A 22892-nucleotide genomic window follows, 5' to 3' on the forward strand; every position below is an offset into this window, starting at 1 on the left:
ATAGTAAAGCTTGCCGAGCCCTGGGCTAGAAGTATAGGGAGAAGGGGTGAAATGGGATTGGGCTTTTATCAACCTCGATGAACTCATTCACTGCTTTTTTTTCATTTATATACATACAATGCAGGAAGTTGTTTTTCTAAATTAACTTCGTTTGACCCTCAGGGTCAACATGTGTCAAATCAGACACTGATGTGATGTTTCTGCTCTAAATGCTGCATGCATGTTATATGTGGAAGGGAGGCTAAGGATGCACTCGTTTCATACGTGGGGATAAATCCTTCTGAGATGAGTTACAATCACTGACATCGCATGAGCTGCAAGTAAAAAAGGACATAAGAAAAATAATCAAGAATTACATGCTTGAATGGCATTGTGCTTTAATAGCTTCTGGGCTGAACCACATATTATCAGATTGCGAGGAGGGGAAGATGTTGTTCTGCTGCGATGAGGGGTGCTCCCAGGGAAATCAAGAACATGTCTGGAGATTTAATCAAATTCCAATTACATTTGCTATTCAGATAATGTAACACAATGACATACATTGAGTCAGTAATATGACTAAATAACTAAGGAGCCTCAGTGTACTTGTTTACTGTTGCCTTTGTCCTCATTGACAAGTAATTTCCATAGTGTTATATAGGGATACTAAATGTATAAACTTTGACCGAAAAGTTCAGCAAAATCAACATCACCCATAACTAAGGGTAAAGATGTGACACCAGAGCAGCAGTTTAGTTCAAGTTCTTGTGAAACCCACACACACATTGTACTCATTTACAAGTATTCCCTCGGCCCTAACTTCAACCTCATCCATTACAACTAATTACCTAACAACCAACACTGACCCTAACCGAAACCTATTTTTACCTGAAGATTAAAAACTCCAACTGGTCCTCCGAAAGATAGAAGTACAAAACACAAAAACACAACATTCTTAGTGAAATGGAAAATGCATCGATAGCACATCTGTCTTTTTCTAACCAACAATGACTTTAGAGTGCAAGGTGTCAACATGCGACGAGATTAAATAAGAAAAACTGTCCGACCTCAGGTAGGAATGCAATCTTAGAACAAATCGACCTCAAACCAGTACACATCTTGTTTTAATACATAATTGTAAAATATCGATTAAAGCATTAAAGGCTTTATAAGAACAAACAATATGACTATTTCCCACAAGAAAAGGACCCATACAAAAATTGTTAAATGGTCACAAAATGTAAGTATATCTGAAATTACTAAAACATGCAAAATTAATGGTAAAATATCCCAAACATAAATGTAGAGTATCTAAAATATAATTAAAAAAATATCAGTGGAATAAACAAAGTGGAAGGCTGAAGAGTGGAAACTATTTTTAGCTCTCCTTTCTGAGTGACGGTTTTATTAAATGAATTCAATTTTGTTTACCGTATTTTAAAACCACATTGGTGCAAACAGCTCTGAATCCATAGTAATGCTATTCTCAAAAATGCAGTACGGGAGTTACACATGGCACAATGACCATCGAGGGTGCAAATGCATACTGTGACTGTGGGCTCTTCTCCTAACAGTGAGAGGATCTGAAAATGGAGCAGCGCCTGCCACCTCAGAAAATGTCCACAGCTTAGTGAACCTTAGAGAGCAAATGTATGGTTAAATGTGGTGAAAGCAGGAGACGAACAAGTAGAAATGAGACTAAAGACGGACAAGATTGAAACAAATTTGGCCCAGGTTATCCGTGGAGTGCAAGAACCAACGGAGTATTTCAAATCTGCAAGGCAATGTGCGGAACGTGTGAAAGAGAGCAAAACTGAAATAAGAGGATGAGATGAGACTGGAATGAAAGGATTATACCTCTGTCCTCTGTCCTGATGGCATGAGGTTTCTTGTCGGCACTGGGAACCTCGGGTTTGAGAGCTGAGAAACGAAACATGGTCCACAGAAAGTCACTTCATCTGTCTGAACCGAATGGTTGAAGACTCAACAGACAATAAGAAGGAACACACACTTTCACAGGTTCACAGACTCTTACATACATTGGTTAATTTTTTTTTAATCTTAAACTGGCGCAAAACCCTGTGCCGTCTAAGTGCACCCACATGCATTCCTTTGTGGTTTGGCTTGTGACACATGTTGAAGAATCTCAACACGGAGAGGAAGTCGTGCACATTCACTGTCTCAGAAACAGACTGCAACACATTGCAGCCGGAGAAGGATACGAATGCAAATTATTTGACTTCCTGTGCAGAGAGCAAGTGTGCGTTCTGCAAACTGTAGATGTCAAGCACTGCAGCGTTCAACCCAACTCAGAACCACCACGAAGAAATGAGGGCAATGATGCCCTGAGTTGCATGTTTGATAAGATGAGAAATGTTTTAGGATTATGTATAAAATTATGACAGGGATTTTTTGGGGATGGTTCCCCAAAGCATCAGGTTCAATCACAACTCAGCATTTAAGTTTTGGTCCCCATGTGCTTAAATAGAAGCGAGAAAGGAATTCTGCTGCTAAAGCACGCATTTGAACTTAATGTACTGAAATGCACACAAAGTAATGTGATTATTGACCATTTTCAGCAGTAATCTGATTTCTGACGTGACGCAAACAAGAAACACTATTTCCTTCGTACAGTTAAGACAGGAGGTCTCAATCTTCTTTGCTCTCTGTACTCTTTTATATCGACACTGATCTTTGCTGAATGAGCAGGAGAATTGGTTGCTATTTCAAACCTTTGGGAGTTATGTCTCTCCAAGTTGCTCTTGCTAAATTCCACCATCCTTCTCTCAGTACTAAGCTGCTTTTACTCATGCACTGCACCCCTGAACCTGGCTAGACATGACCCAGAGGAGGTTTATTTATGAACCATAGATGGTATATAAAGATGGGACGACATGTCTCAACATCCTAACAATATCCAGAAATAAGGTCAACATATGTTATATATGACAGATATGATACGGGTCTCAGCTCTTAATCTTGATATTTCAGCCTGTTTTATTTGGAATAAATAATTAAAAACCAAACTTACAAGAAACATGAGCACTAGACATGTCTGAGAAGAACGTATATGAATCGATTTTTAGTTAGGTCTGTGTCCCATTCACTAATATGAAGAAGATCAGATTCATTATTTGGCTTTACATCTTCCATCTTTGTTTAAAGGCTATCGAAACGCAAATGTCAGAATCATTTGAACCAGACATTAAACAACAAAGTAGTAAAAGTTAGTGTAAGGTAAATTTGAGCTGACGTGCAGTCCTTGACATTTCCATCATTTCTCCTGCACGCTCCAACCGGGCACCACAACTCTCAAAGGAACATTTCCAGTGTGTGTTAATGAATCTCAAACAGACAAACTCTGGTTGTGTGAACAGGAGACTCTGGACCTGTTTCTCCCAGGTCTTGCTCTTTTCAACAGGTAGTCTCTGTTGTGTTATTTGATAACCGATCACACAGCATGTGGTATTTACCCATCATAAGCGAAAATGGTGATATCAGCCTTGATGGAATTACTTTTACATAAGAAAAAGACCATGCAATATCTGTGCTTAAACTAAAATCAAAAAATGAAAATCTACTAGAATCAGAGGCCCAATGCAACTCTGCATATCATACTGAACATACAAATTTGATTTGTTGCAGAGCAAGCATGCTCAACTCCAAGAGCAGCCTTCCCTCGCGCTCATCACTGAGTTGATAACATTTAATGAGGTGGAGGGTGTTAGATGCTCCTTACCGATGCTTTTTGATGGTGGAGGGGGCTTCTTTGGTTTCTGAGCGGAAGAGAGAAAGACAAGAAAGTAGGTCAGTGTGAATTTGAAGTTGAGGATGACTCATAAATATGCAGTAACAACTACCAGCCCCACTAAAGAGACCCTTACCTGGAGGGAGGAATGGACGACCAATTAGGTTTGGTCCAAAAAATTGTAATATTATAATATCCGAGATTAAAGCGTGATACTCCTGACATTTTGTGGCATGTGAAAAACAAATTGTTTTTTTATTTTTATACAAGAATCAGGCATTATTATAAAAATCTGATCATGTTTTGATTCCACGGTCTAACTTTAAGACTGGTAAAATGATTTTGGTTTTGGGGAATTTGTTTTTTGATCACATTTAATGTTTTTGGGTTCTTTCCACTAAGAACCTGAATTTTTCAAATTTAACATCCATTAATTCACCATAAATACTTAGTGTACTTAATACTGCAAACTGTAAAACACATTAGTTACGACCTTATACTATTGACTTTAGCCATTCTTTCATGTCTGTGTACAATTCATGCCAATTCAGCAATCATGCCAATTCATGCCAATTCAGCATCACAACTTATTTATTATTTTAATCTTTATTTTATTCCTACAGTGAATTCAACGGTCAGTTCGAATGGCAACAGAGACGTACAGAGTTGAGATCAGACTCTGAAAAAGGTCGGTCAGCTGCTTTTGCTTCGCAGAATAAACCCTTTGTATTTCAGTATACCTCATGACAGAATCATGTCTCGGTCGTGTTTTCTAGGTCTAGTTAAATAATTAGAACGGCTGTTTTTTAATAGCTGAACACATCTTTGGCCCTTAGCAGTCAGGGTTTAAACCACACCACAGCACTGGGCCTGTTCTTTTTAAAGACCATCATGTAACAGCCATTTGAACACAGACATTGGTACATTTTGCATTATTGCGATTAAAAGTTTTAGAGCCTCAACAAATTTAGACTTTTGAGAACACTGCAGTGACAGATCACAAATGCCCAGTGTATATGGACGGTCATGTGATATTGAGCTTTCAGGTGTGTTGTATGTTTTGAGATTATTCCTGACAGGGCACTAAAACATTACATTATTGATGTGAACGCAGCCTTTTAGGTCAACAGGTTAGACCACAACATACTAGACAGTATGATAAAACCAGAGGGACTTTCTGGTTTGAAACCTATTTGAAAGTCATGAGCTACTTTCTGTGGATTAGGAACATCTGGGGTAAAAATCAATTCACTGAACAAATCAGTGAAGGGATGTGCCAAAACGTCTTCTGTAAAAGGACAGAAATGAAATATCGTTTGTGGATCCAAAGAAGGATGATTACAAGCCAGCCTCATTTGGGAAACATAAAAAACAAAAACAAAGCCAGTATAACTAAATTTTAAAGCCATTAAAAAATGGTTACTATCTTAACTACAATATCGCCTCTAATTTCACTGACGTTATAAAAGCAGGTCGAATTCATTGTAGTTTACCTTGATTCAACCCACAATGTTGCAAAAACAGTGACAAACTTCAGTGCTAATGTTCACATATTTCTACATTGCTGGAAAATGAAGACACACAAGGGCACACAGACAATCAAAGTCCATTCAGGTTCTTAATACCTGCCTCATATCCCCATTCCACATGATTTCCAGGGTAAGAGCTTCTGGTGTGACATGTATGTCTGATATCCTACAACATAGATCATTCTTTATATCAAAGAAACTACTTTTCATTAAATATTGTTAGGTAAGAAACCTGATTATTAATGTTACATAATCATAACCAACATTTATTTGTTTAAAAGCTAAGTTTAGTGTGTTGCATTACAATTACTACCTGCTACAATGGAATATCCTGTCACAGTTATTAACTAAGGCACAAATTTATACTATTTATTAGAGCTGTGAAAAATAACGCGTTAACGCGTTATGATTAAATTACAGGATTAATTCGTTTGTTTTTTTGAACGCATTTAACGCATGCGCAGAAGGACCTTCCAATTCCGCCGCCTCTGCACTAGTCGCCGCTCTAATGCAGTCAGACGGCAGCTGCCATTCAAACAAACAAACAACATGGATAATTCTGATGAACCTGAGGACCTTCTGGACGGGAAGATCGTGTTCCAAAAAAACAAAGATCGAACATTCAGTAAAACCAAGGTGATATGCACACTCTGCGAGAAGACGTTATCGTTTCACCGTAGCAATACCCGCCTAACCACCGCAACGCGAAGCATGTGTTGGTCGGCGAGGGGCGTTCAAGTGGAATGCGCCAAACCAGACTCACTCGCCGGACACATTGTGCAAAAGAAGCGGTCAGCTTTACTGTCAGAGAATTTGAACAAGTTAGTTTGCCTCACCAACTGGCTAAAGACCGAGTAGCTAAGAGGGCCTTTAGAGGCATTAGATTGTATCATGGTGTGGTTAATGGTTGTGTGACAAAAAATATAAAAAATGTCAACCATCCTATGGCTAAGAAGCTCAAATAATTTCTGTTTAATTTAAAAAAAAAAGTTTTATTCAACCACACAATGGCTAAGGAGCCCGAATTCTGTTTAGGATGAAGATTATATTAATGTTCCATATGGAAAAGCAATGATAACTGCTGAAGAACTGCTGAGTTGCAGCACAAAAGAAAAGTTAAATGTCATAAATCTTGTTTTCACAAAAATATTCCGAAAAAATCGGTAATGTGATTAATCATGATTAATCCATAGAAACCTGTGATTAACTTGATTAAAAATTGTAATCATTTCACAGCCCTACTATTTCTAAAGTATAAGAAGGAGAAGTGCAGAATATGCAATGTTCCGATACTAATGCGAGTAACGCAGTGATAGCTAACGCAGTAACTTTGTTCTGAATGAAACATAAGTCTGTTACATAGTTTCTGTTTTATGTTTCACAAAGCTAGTTTTAGACCTGTTGCATTAAATACTACCCTTAGAGTACTTTTTCTCTGTAGTTTGTGGGATTGCCGTTTTTTTGACATGTATTGACTTGGCCATAATTTTCATTGATATTATGGCTGTGTGAAATTAGTTGATATCATTGCTAGCCTAAAAGGCACCAGAATTACAAGTTTTTAAACCTAATTACTAATAGTTCAATGTAAAACACTGGTTAAATGTTCTAAGAGCGAGGGCTGCATCCCTGGCAGACAGCAGTGCGACTCTCTGCATATTAAAACACACATGTCACACAACAGTAGTATGATTGGAAAGTGGGACAGATGAGGTCTTGCAAAACCCACACGATCTCGTAACCTTGTAAAATAGAAAATAGATATCAAATGAAATAGCTGACTATTTTCAGTTAAATACTGAATTTCAATTTAATCAACAGGGGCATTAGTTGTGAGGAACATCCCTAATAATATCATTGTAATCACTGCACAGCAAATAGAGTCGCAGAGCCTAAAGGGTGAATAATCAGCGTTGATGGGTTGACTGCTGACAGCCATTAAATAAGCGAGTCATTTACAATCCAATCATATTATATAAGCCCAGTGGGTACGGCTTGACAAACAGTCACATTCCCAGGATGCAAGTTCTCCTGTCGTTGTACCGTGAGTAATAAACTGCTTCAAGTGTTGTCACCTGAGTCCGTTTGGATTGACAACTACATGTTTGAAAATAACAGAGGTCGGGTTGTTGAAAAGACGTAAAAAAGAACTAAGACTACACTGTCTGCAGTCGACTTTCATTGTGGCATGGTGATAAAATTGAATTTATGGTTCAACTATACGGCTTGGGATTTATCTGTCCATGCGGAGTCTGATGTTCTGTTAAGATTGCAACGCTAAGTCTGTGGAATACTCATTTCAGTAAAGCACTGAACCTCGTGACAACCACAAGTAGCCGGAGCGTCTACTGCAAATCCCAGGAGCTGCTCAGTGATTTAAAGAATCAGGGCGATAGATCTCTGTACTACTATGACCCTCGACTTACCTTCTACACTAAGAACTGCTAGAGCTAGGTACAAATCGGTGTTAGAGTTAGTAAATACAGGGCATTTCCCTCAGTCTTCATATGGCCCTTGTCATTGTTGACCTTTGATCATGAAGAGCACAGCCTAATTAGAAATAAACAACGGTAAACAATTAAAACGACGGTTTTAATTCGTTCTGACTCAATAACGTGCATTCATCAACAGAGCTACACATAGCAGCTCTTGATTATGTATTGCTTGACCTGCTGCACTAGCTCTGAAGAGGTGTCTTGCATTCGGTAACATTCTGTCTCTCTATGGTCTCATCTTATGATGGTTTGTCAGCTTTATTATTCTGAATTACCTCTCACATACACAAATGACAGCAACAATCTATATATACGAGAGGATTTCCCCTCTATGTGAATGAGTGTTTCTGAACATTTCCCTTTGCAGATGTATGGAGTAGAATCTTGTACAATCAGAGTTAAACTGCAATACAGCAAAACAGCACCTAGACATGTATGTGATGTTTCAGCTTCTTCTCTCAAGCTAGACCTAGAAGTGAAGAGTAATTCATATACAGGGGATTGAATTATTTACTACAACAGGTGGCTGTGGTAATACTACGCAGGCAGGGCTGTGTGTGAGCGGTCCAGCTTAAAGAGACTTACAAAAATTATGCTTGATTTCACTGAGGGGAGTCGGTCTGTAGTTTAACTGCAGAGCAATATGGACGCTGAGAACAATTAACACCTGCCGGTTTCTCAAAGCTCGCCACAGATGTGAACAAGACCTCTGACCATGGCAACTGTACCCAAAATATTTCGAGGACATGATAATTAAAAAAAGTTCAATGAAAATGAGACAAAATCAAGATTTCTTGACAGAGAAATAAAGATTAAATGACAAAGATTTGACAAAATATTTTCTATTTTTGTTTAAAAAAAACTAAGACAAAACAAATTCAGTGAAAGTGTGTAATCAAGTTTCTGCTCAACAGCAGCAGAACAACAATCATCCTACTGGTCTTATTTGATCAGGGGCGCGGCTCCCTTACCTCTTCTGGCTCCTGCTTAGGGGATGATTTCAATGACCCTTTGGACGCGGGAGACTGAAACATGAACACAGGGACCCATAGAATATAATCAGAGAAATACATCCTTTTACTTTCTTTGGTGACACCTCATCGTGCTTTAATGTTCCTCAAGTGAACACGAAGAACAGTGAGGAACAGACAAACACTTCCACAGTCAGCTCGAACACTATCAGCACGACATGAAGGTCCTCTTCAAAAGCTGCTTGAATGATTATTAAAGATGCCCCAGCAATAAGCTCTTTACCTAAAAGGCATCTGGCTTATTATCAAGAGGCCCCACATGGAAAAGCCTTCCTAGGATATCAAAAGATGTCTGCATTTGTTACGTGGAAAAGTTAAGCCGCGCTTACAGCTCCATATTATTGATTAGATGATGTAAGGTTGAATATGCCAGATGTCAGTGTTGAAATAAAGTGTTTTGATCCTTCTCTTGTCTCAATCTGATTAAACTGCTAGAAATGCAACCTCAACACATGGTGCCTCTGCATTTAAGAGAATAAAAAATAAAAAGTGTTGAAGTTTTATGCATCCTATCGGAGATAGAATCTACTACATAAAATAAATATTCAATACTTCGAGATTAAACTGCATTTGACAAATTCATTATGTAAAAGCACTTTGGAATGCAGATGGGGAAAACTTGAATCAAAGCCCCAAATTTCTGGTTAGAGGTTACCACTCTAGCCCCTCAGCCACAGCTGTTCCCCTCTGGGGGAATTTTTAGATGAAAATAAATTGAAAACATCAAGAACTGTGTTATTTATGTTGTTCTGTGGTGTAATTACATTATCCAAAATATTTTTTCACAATGTAATCATACATCTTTTTGTTAAGTATTTTAACTGAATTTAACTAAGTTAAGGCTCAGTTTGCAGCCCCTAACTGACATCCTGTGTCTCCTGAACATCACAAGAGAAACGCTGAAAGTAAGGATTTTCTTTTTACAGATTTTTTTGCTGAGAGGGCGAGCTCTGAATAATTCTACTAGTGAAATGCTCACGAAATACTTATTCCCATGATACCATATTTCAAGATGTCACCAGATACAGGGTTGGTTAGTGTTTTGATTGAGACCCCATCCAGCATTATAAAATGACATACGTGTTAACAAATGCATCAGTTCTCAAAATAGCTGCCAAAGACTTCACTAAATTCCTTCCCTGATTCTGATCTCACCTCTTTCTCTGTTTCAGAAACCTTGACCACAAAGTTGTCAGGAAAGACGCCGTCTCTACCACCGATCTCCCCTCGCCACCAACCAGGCTCCCCTGTGTCCTGTTAGAGGACCAACAGAAAAAGAGTGACACTGCTTTAGTAATCAGCTTGTGATTGTACTTAGTTAGATTTGAATTAAGAAATACATTTTTCATTTATTTTGATAATTTTGTATTAAATAGTTGCCAATAGGTATTGGTATTTTTTATATATTGTCCTGTGTTAATCTTAATAAACATGCACAGTGCATCAAAGGAAAGTAATCGGACTAGAATTTTGCACTGAAACTTTGGAAATAGTCTGGGAGTTTCTTCATATCGTTAGGATGAAACTTAGATGAGCTTAATTTCTTTGTGATTGAACAAAGTTGGAAATCTTTAAAACAGCTTCAGAAGGTGAAAAAAATAAAGCACCTTATAATCTAAAAGCCGATCGGCTGTAGAGCAGAAGCAGGAAATCATTATAAATGATTAAAAAATTAGTATCGAGAACGGCTTTGTGCAGTACAGTTCAAAACTGTTCCTAACAAGCACTTCTGGTGATTCTAGAGGCATATCGTACAGTCTCCACCAGATGGCGGTAGGCTTCCGAAAAAATGTGGTTATACATTTTTTGGGGAAACCCTGAGTTATCACACATCAACCACATGTCTGAGGGTGCTGAGGTGAGACCAGTCGTGATGCTCAGAATCTGTGTTTCAGCGTGTAATGGTTCACTTCTTAATGACATGTGAGACACTAGAGCAGGGACTAAGAGAAAGCTCTAAGCAAGACACCAGGCACTAATGTATCATATAACACAATTTAAATTACAAAATAAGAAAAAGAGTAAAGAGGTAAAAAGAAAAAAAGGTTTCTTTCACAGTCGGCCCAAATATTCATCACCTCGTCTTTTTTATTGATTTTCAAACTAACTGAAACGTGTCGTGACTTACACAGTCGGTTTAGGAATAGTCATTACTCCAGCCTCTTCCCATTGACCGAGCTAATATCTTCTTAGAAACCGTCTTCAGTAGGGATGCACGGATATGGAAATTCTTGGCCGATACCGGTACCGATATTTAAAATAACAATCTGGCCAATAGCCGATACCGATATTTGTTTATTTTCTTTTTGTTGTTATTCATTCACCCTTTTGTGCCAGAAAAATAATTAAATCATTATTTAAAAAGCACTATTAAAAAATGTTCAGCCCTTCATCACTCTTATCTTTTAATGACACAAATTGAATCAGATTTATGAAACAATCTTCGATTTAACTAAACTTTATTTAACAGAGACATATTATACCCATTTTACCGCAAGTTGAAATGGTTCCTTGAGATCTTAATGAAATGACTAACATATTTTGGTCAAAATATCACAAGGATAATTTAAAACAGCACCTTTTCCCTTGTTACCTGTGCATGAGACGGATGAATAGAGCCGATGCACATGAGAATAAAGTACTTAAACAGACGCTACGCTCATACTTTTTACGCCAAGTTACACTGCGTGAGTCAAGATAACTTAACAAGCCCTCCTCAGTTTTACCTGTTTTTAGTGTCGGGCAGAAATCACATCGCGTCAACACCCACCGTGGCCCTTCACGATGCTTGTTTTAATTAAACAGTCGGATTCCCCTGGTCCGCACCAGTTCTCAGTAAGCTGCTAGGCGCCAGCCGAGGCGCACTGCAGGGTGCCCCCCCCGTGCGAACGGAGGGTTCCCTCAGCGGGCGCCGTAGCTGAGGTGATCCGCGAGAAGGGCCCGACACGCGTCCAGAGTGGCCGCCGCTGACCGCGTACCCAGTCCCCTCCAACGGCCCGCCTTCCGCGCCGGCGATGGACACCGCCCCGCGGTCCAAGAGAAAGAAAGCCCCCCCACCAGTGACGCTGTGAGGTGCCAACGGATGAGGACCTCCCGGTGCCGCACACTGAGCCTCCGGCGGCGCGGAGAGGAGGGCGACGGAGCGACTGCTCCCCCAGCCGCGGCACGTGCCCAGCGGTTTTACCACAAATATGAACATCGGCCAATGATATCGGTGAAAGTCAAGTTTATTACCGATAAGCCGATATCAGTAAACGAGGCAAATATCGGCCGCTACCATGTTTTTTTGTGGGTGGATAGATTTGTTGCAGATGCACTCAGCCGATCGTGAAGACTCATATATATTTCAAAAGGCAAGATCTCCTGCTTTAGTTCTGAAAATGAAGCATGCTGATCTCGACCTGGAAAAATCATCGTCAGTCAAAATCCCAGTTTGTCTGATCACATCTCTATAGCGAAGTCTTATCTACAGGCAGTAGATAAGCCAAATTTTAATTACATTCTGCAGTCGCGAACAAGCACGTAACTGACATAAGAAGAGATCAGAGTGAACCTCAGTGATTCCTTCATCTTCTCTGGTTCATGTGTTTGCTGGTGACCCCTAAGGAAGGTCATTCTCCTCACTGAACTTTTGTATGGGTCAGTCCAGCTGTTCTGATTTCTCAATTCGTTTCAGTTTTAATGCAGTGAAGGGCCGGAGAGCTTTACCTTGCTCAGGACGTGGATGACATCTCCCTCTTTCAGGCTCAGCTCATCCTCGTTCGTGGCCTCGAAGGCATATGTGACCTTGCAGTACTCTTTAGCTGTGGAAACCAAGATAGTTGCATCTTTTAGGGAGGATCTGCAGATTTAAGGGGTTTACATGCAAAAGCACATAGATGTGCCAACATATACAGAAGCCAAAGATCTTGGTTTATCATGGTATATATGAAAGTCTGTATTTCTCTCAGGAATGTGAAGATCATATCTGCCAAACATAAATACATCAGCATTTCCAGTTTAGTTATTGTTACATAACTGGCTTTGACATAGGGCCAGAGAGAGATATTTCCCCCCTTATATCTACACCTAACACTGGAGCTTGAACGAATGGCAGATGTAAATACAATTAATCAAAGGTCACATACCATAAACAGGACAAACAGAAAAACTGTGCATCTCCCACAGCGATGATCTACTGACATTTAACAACACAGTTCACAAATCAAATTGTCCTTTCCACTACTTTCACAGTCTTTTACCTTTGCCTTTGCCGTCTCCGTCGGCTCTCTGCAAGTCTGTCATGTTGGGGAGGGCGGGCTTTGCAGCAGATGGTAATGATGGGACTGGCTAAAATGAAGCAAAGCATACACATGGAAATGATTCATTGGGCATGGGTATGATATGTGGCTTCATGTGGAGGAGTCCTGTGTGTGAGGCAGCTCGTGTTGGAAGGGAATGAGTAGAAACGTCGGAAAACATGACTCAGTGTTATTAAGGAGAAATGCTTATAAATGATGCTGTTGATTGAAAGAGTAATTACTGAAACAAAAGGCAAAGCAGTGAAACACAGGGGGAAGGGGGGTGGGGGCACCTTTCCAGCGAGGAATGTTGCAAGAATGTTGTACAACTTGTAAGCTGCCACTTACAAGTTGTGCACCATTGTGAGGTGACAAGAAGGATGCTGCATATCCACGGTTATTTTTACTGCAAAGATATGTGAAAAGCGAAGTTTGGGAGCATGCTACATGGATGTATGTGCGGAGTGGAGGAGACTGAAGGGGGAGACTGAAGGAAGTCGTGTTTAGGGGTAAACCAGAGAGTGACGGCTGTTGGGAAGAGAGAACAAGCCGAGCTTTTCAGAACAGAGCCATCTAATAAAGCTGCGAGTCTGTGTTATTGTTTGCTGCATGTCACTATATCATGTCAGAAAACTACTGACCTCTGTTATCACATGTATTTTATATATATATATATGTCAGCAGAGCAAGACAAAGAGCGAAAGGTAGAAACCCAAGATTCTGAATTTAGGGTCAGTGACTACATTTACATGGACAGCAATATTTTTAAGACAAGATATTATTTCAATTAGGAGTTTTACATGAGCTGCTAATAGAATATTCAATATTCCTGTTAACATGTAACATAGAAAAGTCTGAATATGGCTCACGTCGAGAGTATGTCCTACTTCTTGTTTGGACATTAAACGTTGTTAATAATTATATTAAAACGTATATAAGTCTACATGATGCGTCTAGGATCGGAAAACTCCATGTCTTATTCTGAGTATGACCTTATTCAGGTAATTCAGAAAATGCTGTTTACATTACATTTTCTAATTCAGAGTACTGGCTTAGTTGAGTTAGTATCAGAATCTTGGTGGCCATCTAAACAAGTCTAATTCACTCTTGAGAAAAACGAGACCTGAAAGAAGCAAGACTCAGTCTTGCATAGTACATATACAGTGCCTTGCATAAGTATTCACCCCCCTTGGACTTTTTCCCATTATGTACTGTTACTAACTGGAATTCAAATAGACTTAAATAAACTTTTTCCCGTTTGATCAACAAAACATGCATAGTACTTTGGAGGTGCAAAATAAATGTTATTGTGACACAAACAATAATGAGAACAAAAAAGTTGACATCTGTTGGGTGCATAAGTATTCACCCCCCTGTGTCAATACTTGGTAGAACCCCCTTTCGCTGCAATTACAGCTGCAAGTCTTTTGGGGTATGTCTCTACCAGCTTTGCACATCTAGAGATGGAAAGGTTTGTCCATTCTTCTTGGCAAAAAAGATGAAGCTCAGTCAGATTGGATGGAGACCGTCTGTGAACCGCAATCTTCAAGTCTTGCCATAGATTCTCTATTGGATTGAGGTCTGGGCTTTGACTGGGCCATTTTAAGACATTAACATTCTTTAATCCAAACCATTCCTTTGTAGCTCTGGCTGTATGTTTAGGGTCATTGTCCTGCTGGAAGATGAACCTCCGCCCCAGTCTCAAGTCTTTTGCAGACTGCATCAGATTTTCTTCAAGGATTTCCCTGTATTTGGCTCCATCCATCTTTCCCTCTATTCTGACCAGTTTCCCTGTACCTGCTGAAGAGAAGCATCCCCACAGCATGATGCTACCACCACCATGTTTCACTGTTGGGATGGTGTGCTCAGGGTGATGGGCAGTGTTGGGTTTTCGCCACACATAGCGTTTTGCATTGAGGCCAAAAAGTTAAATTTTGGTCTCATCTGACCAGAGCACCTTCTTCCACATGTTTGCTGTGTCTCCCACATGGCTTCTGGCAAACTCCAAACGGGATTTTTTATGGATCCCTTTCAACAATGGCTTTCTTCTTGCCACTCTTCCATAAAGGCTAGATTGGTGGAGTAGACGACTAATAGTTGTCCTGTGGACAGATTCTCCCCCCTCAGCTGTGGATCTCTGCAACTCCTCCAGAGTAACCATGGGCCTCCTGGTTGCTTCTCTGATGAATTTTCTCCTTGTCCGACTCTTCAGTTTGGGTGGACGGCCTCCTCTTGGTAGGTTTGTGGTTGTGCCATATTCTTTCCAAGCTCTGGATATTTTTTTATAACCTAACCCTGCTTCATATTTCTCCACAACTTTATCCCTGACCTGTTTGGTGAGCTCCTTGGTCTTCATGATGCTGTTTGTTCAGTAATGATCTCCAACAAACTCTGAGTCCGTCACAGAACAGGTGTATTTATACTGAGATTAAATTGCAGACAGGTGGACCCTATTTACTAATTATGTGACTTGCAAATGTGACTTGTGAATGCAATTGGTCGCACCAGATCTTTGTTAGGGGTTTCACAGTAAAGGGGGTGAATACATATGCACTCAACACTTTTCAGATTTTTATTTGTAAATAATTGTGAAATCCATGTAATATTTCCCCCCACTTCCAAATGATGCACTATTTTGTGTTGGTCCATTACATAAACTCAAGGTGAAATAAATTTTAATCTGTGGTTATACCATGACAAAATGTAGAAAAGTCCAAAGGGGGTGAATACTTATGCAAGGCACTGTATGTGCCGATGGCAGGGGAAAAAAACAAACAAGTGTGTTCACAACAAACAGAACCTTCATATGAATCTGGTTTTGTTCCTTCAGTGTAAACAAAAAAACAACTGAACTTTAGGCTAAATGTGTGTCAGGTCAAATCAGGAAACAATACATAAGTACCTAATAGGGCTGAACGATTAATTGCATTTGCGATAAAATCGCAATATGATAAAACGCGATTTTCTAATCGCAACGTGCACGATTAAAACGTGCGAAAGAGAGTAGGGCATTGGGCTGCTGTCCTCACCCGCAGCAAGAATGCCGCGGGACCACAAAACTCCTCTGATCAAGAAGATAGTGAAGCAAGCCTGCATCACCTACAGGGTCCTAAAGTCTTCGGCTGACGTGGCGGACTCACAGAGCAAGCTCATCCCGCTGCTGACCGCGTTGCGGGCGGCGGACCAGAAAATCGCTCCCCGGAAAAGCAAGCCGTGCTCCGGGCCGACGGGGCTCCAGAGCCCCCCGGTCACCAACATGCACATCTGCGAGACGGAGGTGTTCAGCATGGGGGTGTTCCTGCTGAGGCCCGGCGCCTTCATACCGCTGCACGACCACCCGGACATGAACGGGAATCTACGGAGCTGCTGATCCGCAAGCTGCCCTTCCAGCGCATCCAGCTGGCCCGCCGCATCCGCGGACACAGAGCTTAAACTGCTGCTGCTCCACTTACTATAACAACGCCGCATTCCAACACTTATAAAATACAATTCAATGTGGAAGTAATCCAAGTATTCAGAATACGTATATAGAATATAGTATCCTTCCCAACACTGGAAATGTTACTGACTTGGGAGCAGTACTATAATTTAAAAAATGTTTTTCTCAAGACGGTAAATTTTGCACACAGGTGCATGCCTTGTGTTTATACTTACAATGACTTTGATTAAATTACTTAAATGCACACTGATTTGTTGTTCTTGTTTCTGTAATGAGCCGTTAAATTAAAATGTGGGAAAGAATATTGTACAGTAAATGTATCTAATATTGTGTTGGTCATATTTAAATCATTCATTATGGTTTTTTTTGGGGGGGAAAAGAAGATCAAATAAAAAAATCGCATATTAAATCGCAATCGCAATATTTGGGGAAAAAATCGCAATTAGATTATTTTCCCAAATCGTTCAGCCCTAGTACCTAATATAGACACAGATACACCATATAGATGCAGTTATGCTAGGTCACTCAGTCTAGTTACTTATACTGCTGCAAATAACTGTCACATTAATTGTGGGAGTGAAAATAAAACTCATGCATGTGCACCAACTTCCACAATGATTGAAACTTACAAAACAGAACAGACAAAAGTGACCATGATAACAACACGCATTTAAGATGCATATTTCTATGTCGGTGTCCATAAATCTCCACAGAGTTTTATGCACCTGGCCTCAGGTCTACTTGCAAAACATATTCGTTTCAAATCTGTACTCTGGATGCAACAGGTATTAATTTCACTTAATAGCACATACAGTTATGGTATGTGTTGACTTTTAATTTGTTCTGTGTGGCACGAGTCTCCAACCTGGATAGAGGCCTTAAAGCAACACTATGTATCTTTTTTTTCATAAAATTTACAGATTTGAAGTGGTACAAAGAGTTGGAATAGGTACAACTTCGCCACTTTACTTTCAACTCTTTACTCTGTGTAACTTTGATGAGTGGTTACGCTCTCCCGAGAGAAGTATGGAAGTCACTGATTCAATATGAAGTATTCTGAACAGAGTTTGGTGTGTTTGTTATAGCTGCAGCTCACCACAAAATTAATTAATGTGGCGGCAGAGGGCGCTGTCGCTCAGCAACAGTTAAATAGTGACGCTTTACTGTAGAGCGCTGCTATGCTGCTTGTGTTGTGGTGCTGAACAGAGAGAGAGAGAGAGAGAGAGAGAGAGAGAGAGAGAGAGAGAGAGAGAGAGAGAGAGAGAGAGAGAGAGAGTCTCTGTCTCTTCCTTCTCTCTCCTATCTTTAATGTTAGATGGTCAATTACTATAAATTGATGGCCTTTTCTTTCTTCAACACTGCTCATATAATATATTATGTCACATTGTCACATATATACAGACGTATGATGATACTTTTTCATGTTCACCTTTCACATTATGTTTGGTGTAGATTCTGAGTTAGCATCACACTTACTCTGTCCTTCTTTTCCTCTTTTTCAGGGCTGGGCAGACGGACCCTAAGTTTGACCGACCCTTCCCGGAAAATATCTCCGAAGCCGATACCCCGGATCTTCTTGGGCTGAGCAATAACTCCATTCCCTGAGGTGGCCTGAGGCGATGTGGGGGTGGCAGTGCTTTCTATTCCACTTCCATCTGGGGAGCAGAGACGACACAGTGCAACAGAGGGTGAATAAATCCACCAATGTCACATTTTATTGCGTTTCCTTCCTACTGCAATAAAGTGATAAAGTAAGAGGATTTGTTCTGGAGAATAAACTTTTATCCCTTTTTTGGACACCAGGGGGTGCTAGAATTGTTGTAGTGTACAACCAAAGATTTACAGCGTCACATCCTGAAGGACAAGAATACTAAAAGCTCAGCACTTTCCATGAATGGCAATAGTTTACCACAACTCTAATGGAAAACATTTTATTACACTTTTTGGATCCCTTAACATGCACACGCAAAGAAGTAGCTCCTAGTCAGACGAACAATTTAGCAGATTAAAGTTAGCTCTTGTTGACGCTTGTTACAACTGGGCTGCAACCCGTCCAAACTGCTCCAATACTTGATTTAATAATGATTAACCAACAACAGGGAAAACTGTGAAATATATATCATCTGAAACATTTAAATAGACTAGAATTTAATCTGAATAGAATTAAATAACAAGAAAAACTGTCTCTTTGCAACAGCCCTGAGCTTTGTTTGCTATCGTGTCAGAGCAAACATTAAACAATTCCAGTATTCCTTCTCTAGTGTTTAGCCAACCGAGCTGCACCCTTCCCATTAATGAAGTCTGGCTTGTTTTTTCGGTCTCTGTCCTTACCAGTCTCATCTGCTGGGGTGTCGACTGACTCTCCGTCCTCTCCCATGGCGTCCAGCTCTTTGACAAAGTTGGAGGGGAACAGTCCCGACTTGCCGTTTACGTTACCGTTCCACCAGCCCTCTTCAACCTGCAACACAGGAAAAGAAATGGAGCAATGAGATAACGTCAACAACAGTTATGTAATTTCCTCACCCCCAACAAGTTAATAAGTGGTGATTCTTAGGTCCAGTGCTTCTCTGGTCAACAGCCAGACTATTTCAAATTCGACTATGCTCCCAATGCACCTAATTACGCACATATCCTACTATACAACTCTGTAAAGCCTCATTATGAACCGCTAGATTGATAAATGCTTTAGAAAACCCATCCCAACATTTTATCCTGCAATTAATACAGTAAGAAAATGTAATCATGGGGAAATTGACCTGCCCGTTCGAATCCATTTCATCCAGCAAAATGACATTAATGATTTGTTTTACTGCTCAGAGTAGTTCAGCAGACACATATAAACATTTTACAGCTACATATTAGCACTTATGACTTTGCACCTAGACTCAAAGTGCTCTCTGCTGCTCACAACTCTCACTTGTTCTGACTTGCCGCCACCACAGATAGGCTGTCAGTGTATCTTCAGTGTTTAGAGGCATAACATACAGTATGTGTAGTATTACAGTGAAGCTTGTTTAGCCTGAACACTGCAGGTCGGCAAATGAAAAGCGCAGATGTCACCATTAATTCTAATTTACTTTTCAAAAGGAAACCATTAGATTAGACAGGGAACTTAATATACACTGGTTCAGTTTCTTAGACAATTATGAACTATAATAGTCAGTAATGGTGATAAAGTACCTCTTCAATGATGTCTACGATTTCTCCAATCTTCAGCTCTAGCTCGTCTTCATTCTGCGGCTGATAGTCGAACAGCGCCTTGCACTGTCTCCTCTTCGGCTCTGGGAAAACAAAGGAGGCCCAAGGAACACCAGTTAGTCAACCAACCTGCTGCGTGGTCTCACATATTCACTAGTCTGTGTTTGTTTGTTTTTTCAGCTCACAGGGAGAGTGCTTGGCTGTTGTGTATGTAAACGTCAGAATGATAAAGAGGCGGGACGGGGGACGGGGACTGGGACAGGTGACATGCAAGCAAGGTGCAAATCAAGGAAATGGGAGGACGATCGAGAACTCCACCCCAGACGGGACGGTCCCGCAAGGGTGATCCTTTGGCAGGCAGCAAACACACCCTGCTGAGCAAACACAGCTACCGATTATAGACACATACAAATACTGACGTGCATAAACGATCAGACTGCGACCATTTAGTGCCATTTTGCAAATGTTTTAGGAGACAGTGCGACTAAATTTGACTTGCATCATCATTGTATAGGCCAGGGGTTTTCAACTGGTTTGGTCCGGGGGACCACCATTCTGACTAGAAAGTAATCCGCGGCCCACTGATGTGCCTATGCGCGCGTGCCTACGTGTGTGTGTTTGTGTGTGCGTGCATGTGGATAGAAGGAAGTTTTTTGGGAGAACTGCTACTGGATAGATGTAAGTGTTATTACTCTCCTAAGAAATTGTTTCTCAACTAGCGAACGTGGTAAAGTTGACTGTTATTGCAATTAATTGTTTTGGCTATTATGCTAATAAATTTTTCTTATTACAGTAAGTATTTGTTTTTCGCTCTTTTGTTTTATTTAATATTTTCATTATTAATTCTGCCTTTTTGGGCCTTCTTTTTGGGAAAATAAAAATTTCCATCACACAAACTACATCTCCAACACCTCCTGAGAGTTTTTCTACCCAGGTCAACCGCTCTTCTACATCTCCCTTTAACACGCATGCACAGGGGGAAACTACTGGCAGTTTCTAGCCCCAGACGGTTTCAAGGTTCCCCTCATCACCTTTATATTATTATAGACATATTTTTCTTATCTTAGATATTTTTCACGATATTCAAGAGTAATCTGGAAATGTGCTGAAATATCAAAGTTTATTTCACGGACCCCCTGCAATGCCGTCGCGGACCACCAGGGGGCCGCGGACCCCTGGTTGAAAACCCCTGGTATAGGCCATCACGTGAAATGCCAGTAATGAGCGAGAATTTGCGTGTCTGTCAGACTGGCAGCATGCACACACACATCCTCGCACACACACATCCTCACACACACACAATGAACAGCCTCACCAACGTCGGACGGAATACTCTTAAGAATTAAAAGTTCATTGCTCTTTGAAAGAGTTTAATTAATTAAAATTAGGAATCGGAATCAAATCGATTTGGCGATACCTAGCCCTAATCTGCATGCACTTAAAGACACGGAAGTAAAAGTGCAGAATAGCAGTACAATTTCAGAATGATATATCCCCGGAGGAGAATTAAATCTGATGTAGGAGGCGGTGGGTCCTAGTGGTTAGAGTGGTGGTTCTTCAACAAGAAGGTTAACGGTTCAAACCCCACTCTCTCTCCCATATGCATGCTGAAGTGTCCTTGGCAAGATACTGAACCCCTAAAATGGCCCCTCATGAATGTTGTATGTACTAATTGTAAGTCGCTTTGGACAAAAGTGTCAGCCAAATGCCATGCAATGTAATGTAATGTCAGATTTGGACACAGTGGAGGACATGATTAGAATAAGTCTTGAGGGAAATGGCTTGGAGGAGTTTAATGCTAAGGAGGTTGTACAGATGAGGTTTAGTCAGGGCAAAAGGCCAAAAGAGCTAAAAGGCCCGAATACAAGGGCAGTCCTTCAGAGGTGCCAGGCCCTAGTGGTCCAATGGGAGGGGAAGCAGAGGCCTACTGTAAGAGGAAGTTCCTTGTAAAGTGTTGATTTGCATGTCGTTGTAAGTGGTGCACTTCATTTTGTGCTGGTGCCCCGCTAATGTTTTCAGTAAGGAGCACCAGTGCTAATTGTGAAAAAAGTTAATCTTGAGTAAATGAAAAAACATTTCCTTTACGTGGTTCCTCCCGGTGCAAATCTCAGCAGTCACCATAATTATGGCGACGTTCAAAAAAGTAGACTCTCTATAGACAAAAAAATGTCATTGGTCTGACTGGTGCACCAAACATCTAGCCGGTCTGTCTTTGGATTTGATCGACTTGAGTCGCTCCCTCATCTCATCTGCAGAGTCTACACTCACAAGCCCAGGCTGCCAAATGTTTAATATTTATTTGAAATTATGTTTTATTTATTTAGGATATCTTAATATTTGTAATTCTAATTCAAATATCAGACTTAATATTCTTCAGAATTAAGTTTATTGCTCTTTGACAGGATGTACTTGCAGGATTATGCTATAATAATACCGATATGCAGGTAGTTTAAAACGGTTTCACAATGATAAGAATAATTTTACCTATCTCAGTAATGTCTCCAACAAAATATCGTCCAACAAAATTTGTAATTGTGACAGGCCTACCTTGAAAACATTGGTACTGTAAATGTACCAATACTGTATATATCCTTACCTGAATCAATATGAATCCAATCTCAAATCAATTCGAAACTTTGTGAATCAGAATCGAATAGATTTGGGTAATAGACGGCGATACCCACGCCATAAGAAATTAACAATATATGTGGGAACTGTCAAAATAAGGAATAATAGGTGTATTTTGCCATGCAAAAAGGCACAGTAAAAAATTGTGGGCTGAATGCTGAATAAAAAGTTAGGCGCACTGGTGAAACCAATGTAAAGATTTAGTCTGGAGCACTGCTAGGTGGAATAGGAAAAGAAAAAACAGCATCCCTGATAGAATCTTCAAACAAGACTGAACAGGGAGGAGGTTTGCACACAGAGTACATGCATATGTTCTCATGAGAGGATACAGGAGCTCCAACGCAGGAGACACAGTTAACAAATTACTAGCGGAGTTTGCTTTATCCTGCCAAACGCAAGATGATGAGAAATTGTAGGAAAAGTATATAAAAAAAAAAATGTAATACCTGTGTAATTTAACCTAATATTCCAGTCAATAACAATTGATTTACTCTAATGTGCCCAGTTGTGGTAGGAAGTAGTTATGTCACACAATTTGATGCTAAAATTCTGGAAATATGAAGGT

General features: G+C 40.2%; 1 protein-coding gene across 8 annotated transcripts in view; it reads right to left on the reverse strand.

Moving 5' to 3' along the window:
- cd2ap (CD2-associated protein) overlaps positions 1 to 22892 on the reverse strand; it is a 68804-nt gene that overhangs the window by 26842 nt on the left and 19070 nt on the right. For 3 of the 8 annotated variants that reach the window (XM_053444613.1, XM_053444612.1, XM_053444616.1), the window contains exons 4-12: positions 19682 to 19782; positions 18833 to 18959; positions 17978 to 18156; positions 13024 to 13111; positions 12491 to 12585; positions 9938 to 10036; positions 8723 to 8776; positions 3719 to 3755; positions 1837 to 1899 (exon numbers count right to left, since the gene is read on the reverse strand). In XM_053444613.1, coding sequence (XP_053300588.1) covers positions 1837 to 1899; positions 3719 to 3755; positions 8723 to 8776; positions 9938 to 10036; positions 12491 to 12585; positions 13024 to 13111; positions 17978 to 18156; positions 18833 to 18959; positions 19682 to 19782 — 843 coding nt within the window. The remainder of the gene's footprint in view (positions 1 to 1836; positions 1900 to 3718; positions 3756 to 8722; positions 8777 to 9937; positions 10037 to 12490; positions 12586 to 13023; positions 13112 to 17977; positions 18157 to 18832; positions 18960 to 19681; positions 19783 to 22892) is intronic. The other 5 variants (XM_053444614.1, XM_053444615.1, XM_053444617.1 and 2 more) reach the window with 5 other exon arrangements.

This window comes from Pleuronectes platessa, chromosome 17 (assembly GCF_947347685.1).
Source record: "Pleuronectes platessa chromosome 17, fPlePla1.1, whole genome shotgun sequence".
NCBI classification, from domain to species: Eukaryota; Metazoa; Chordata; class Actinopteri; order Pleuronectiformes; family Pleuronectidae; genus Pleuronectes; species Pleuronectes platessa.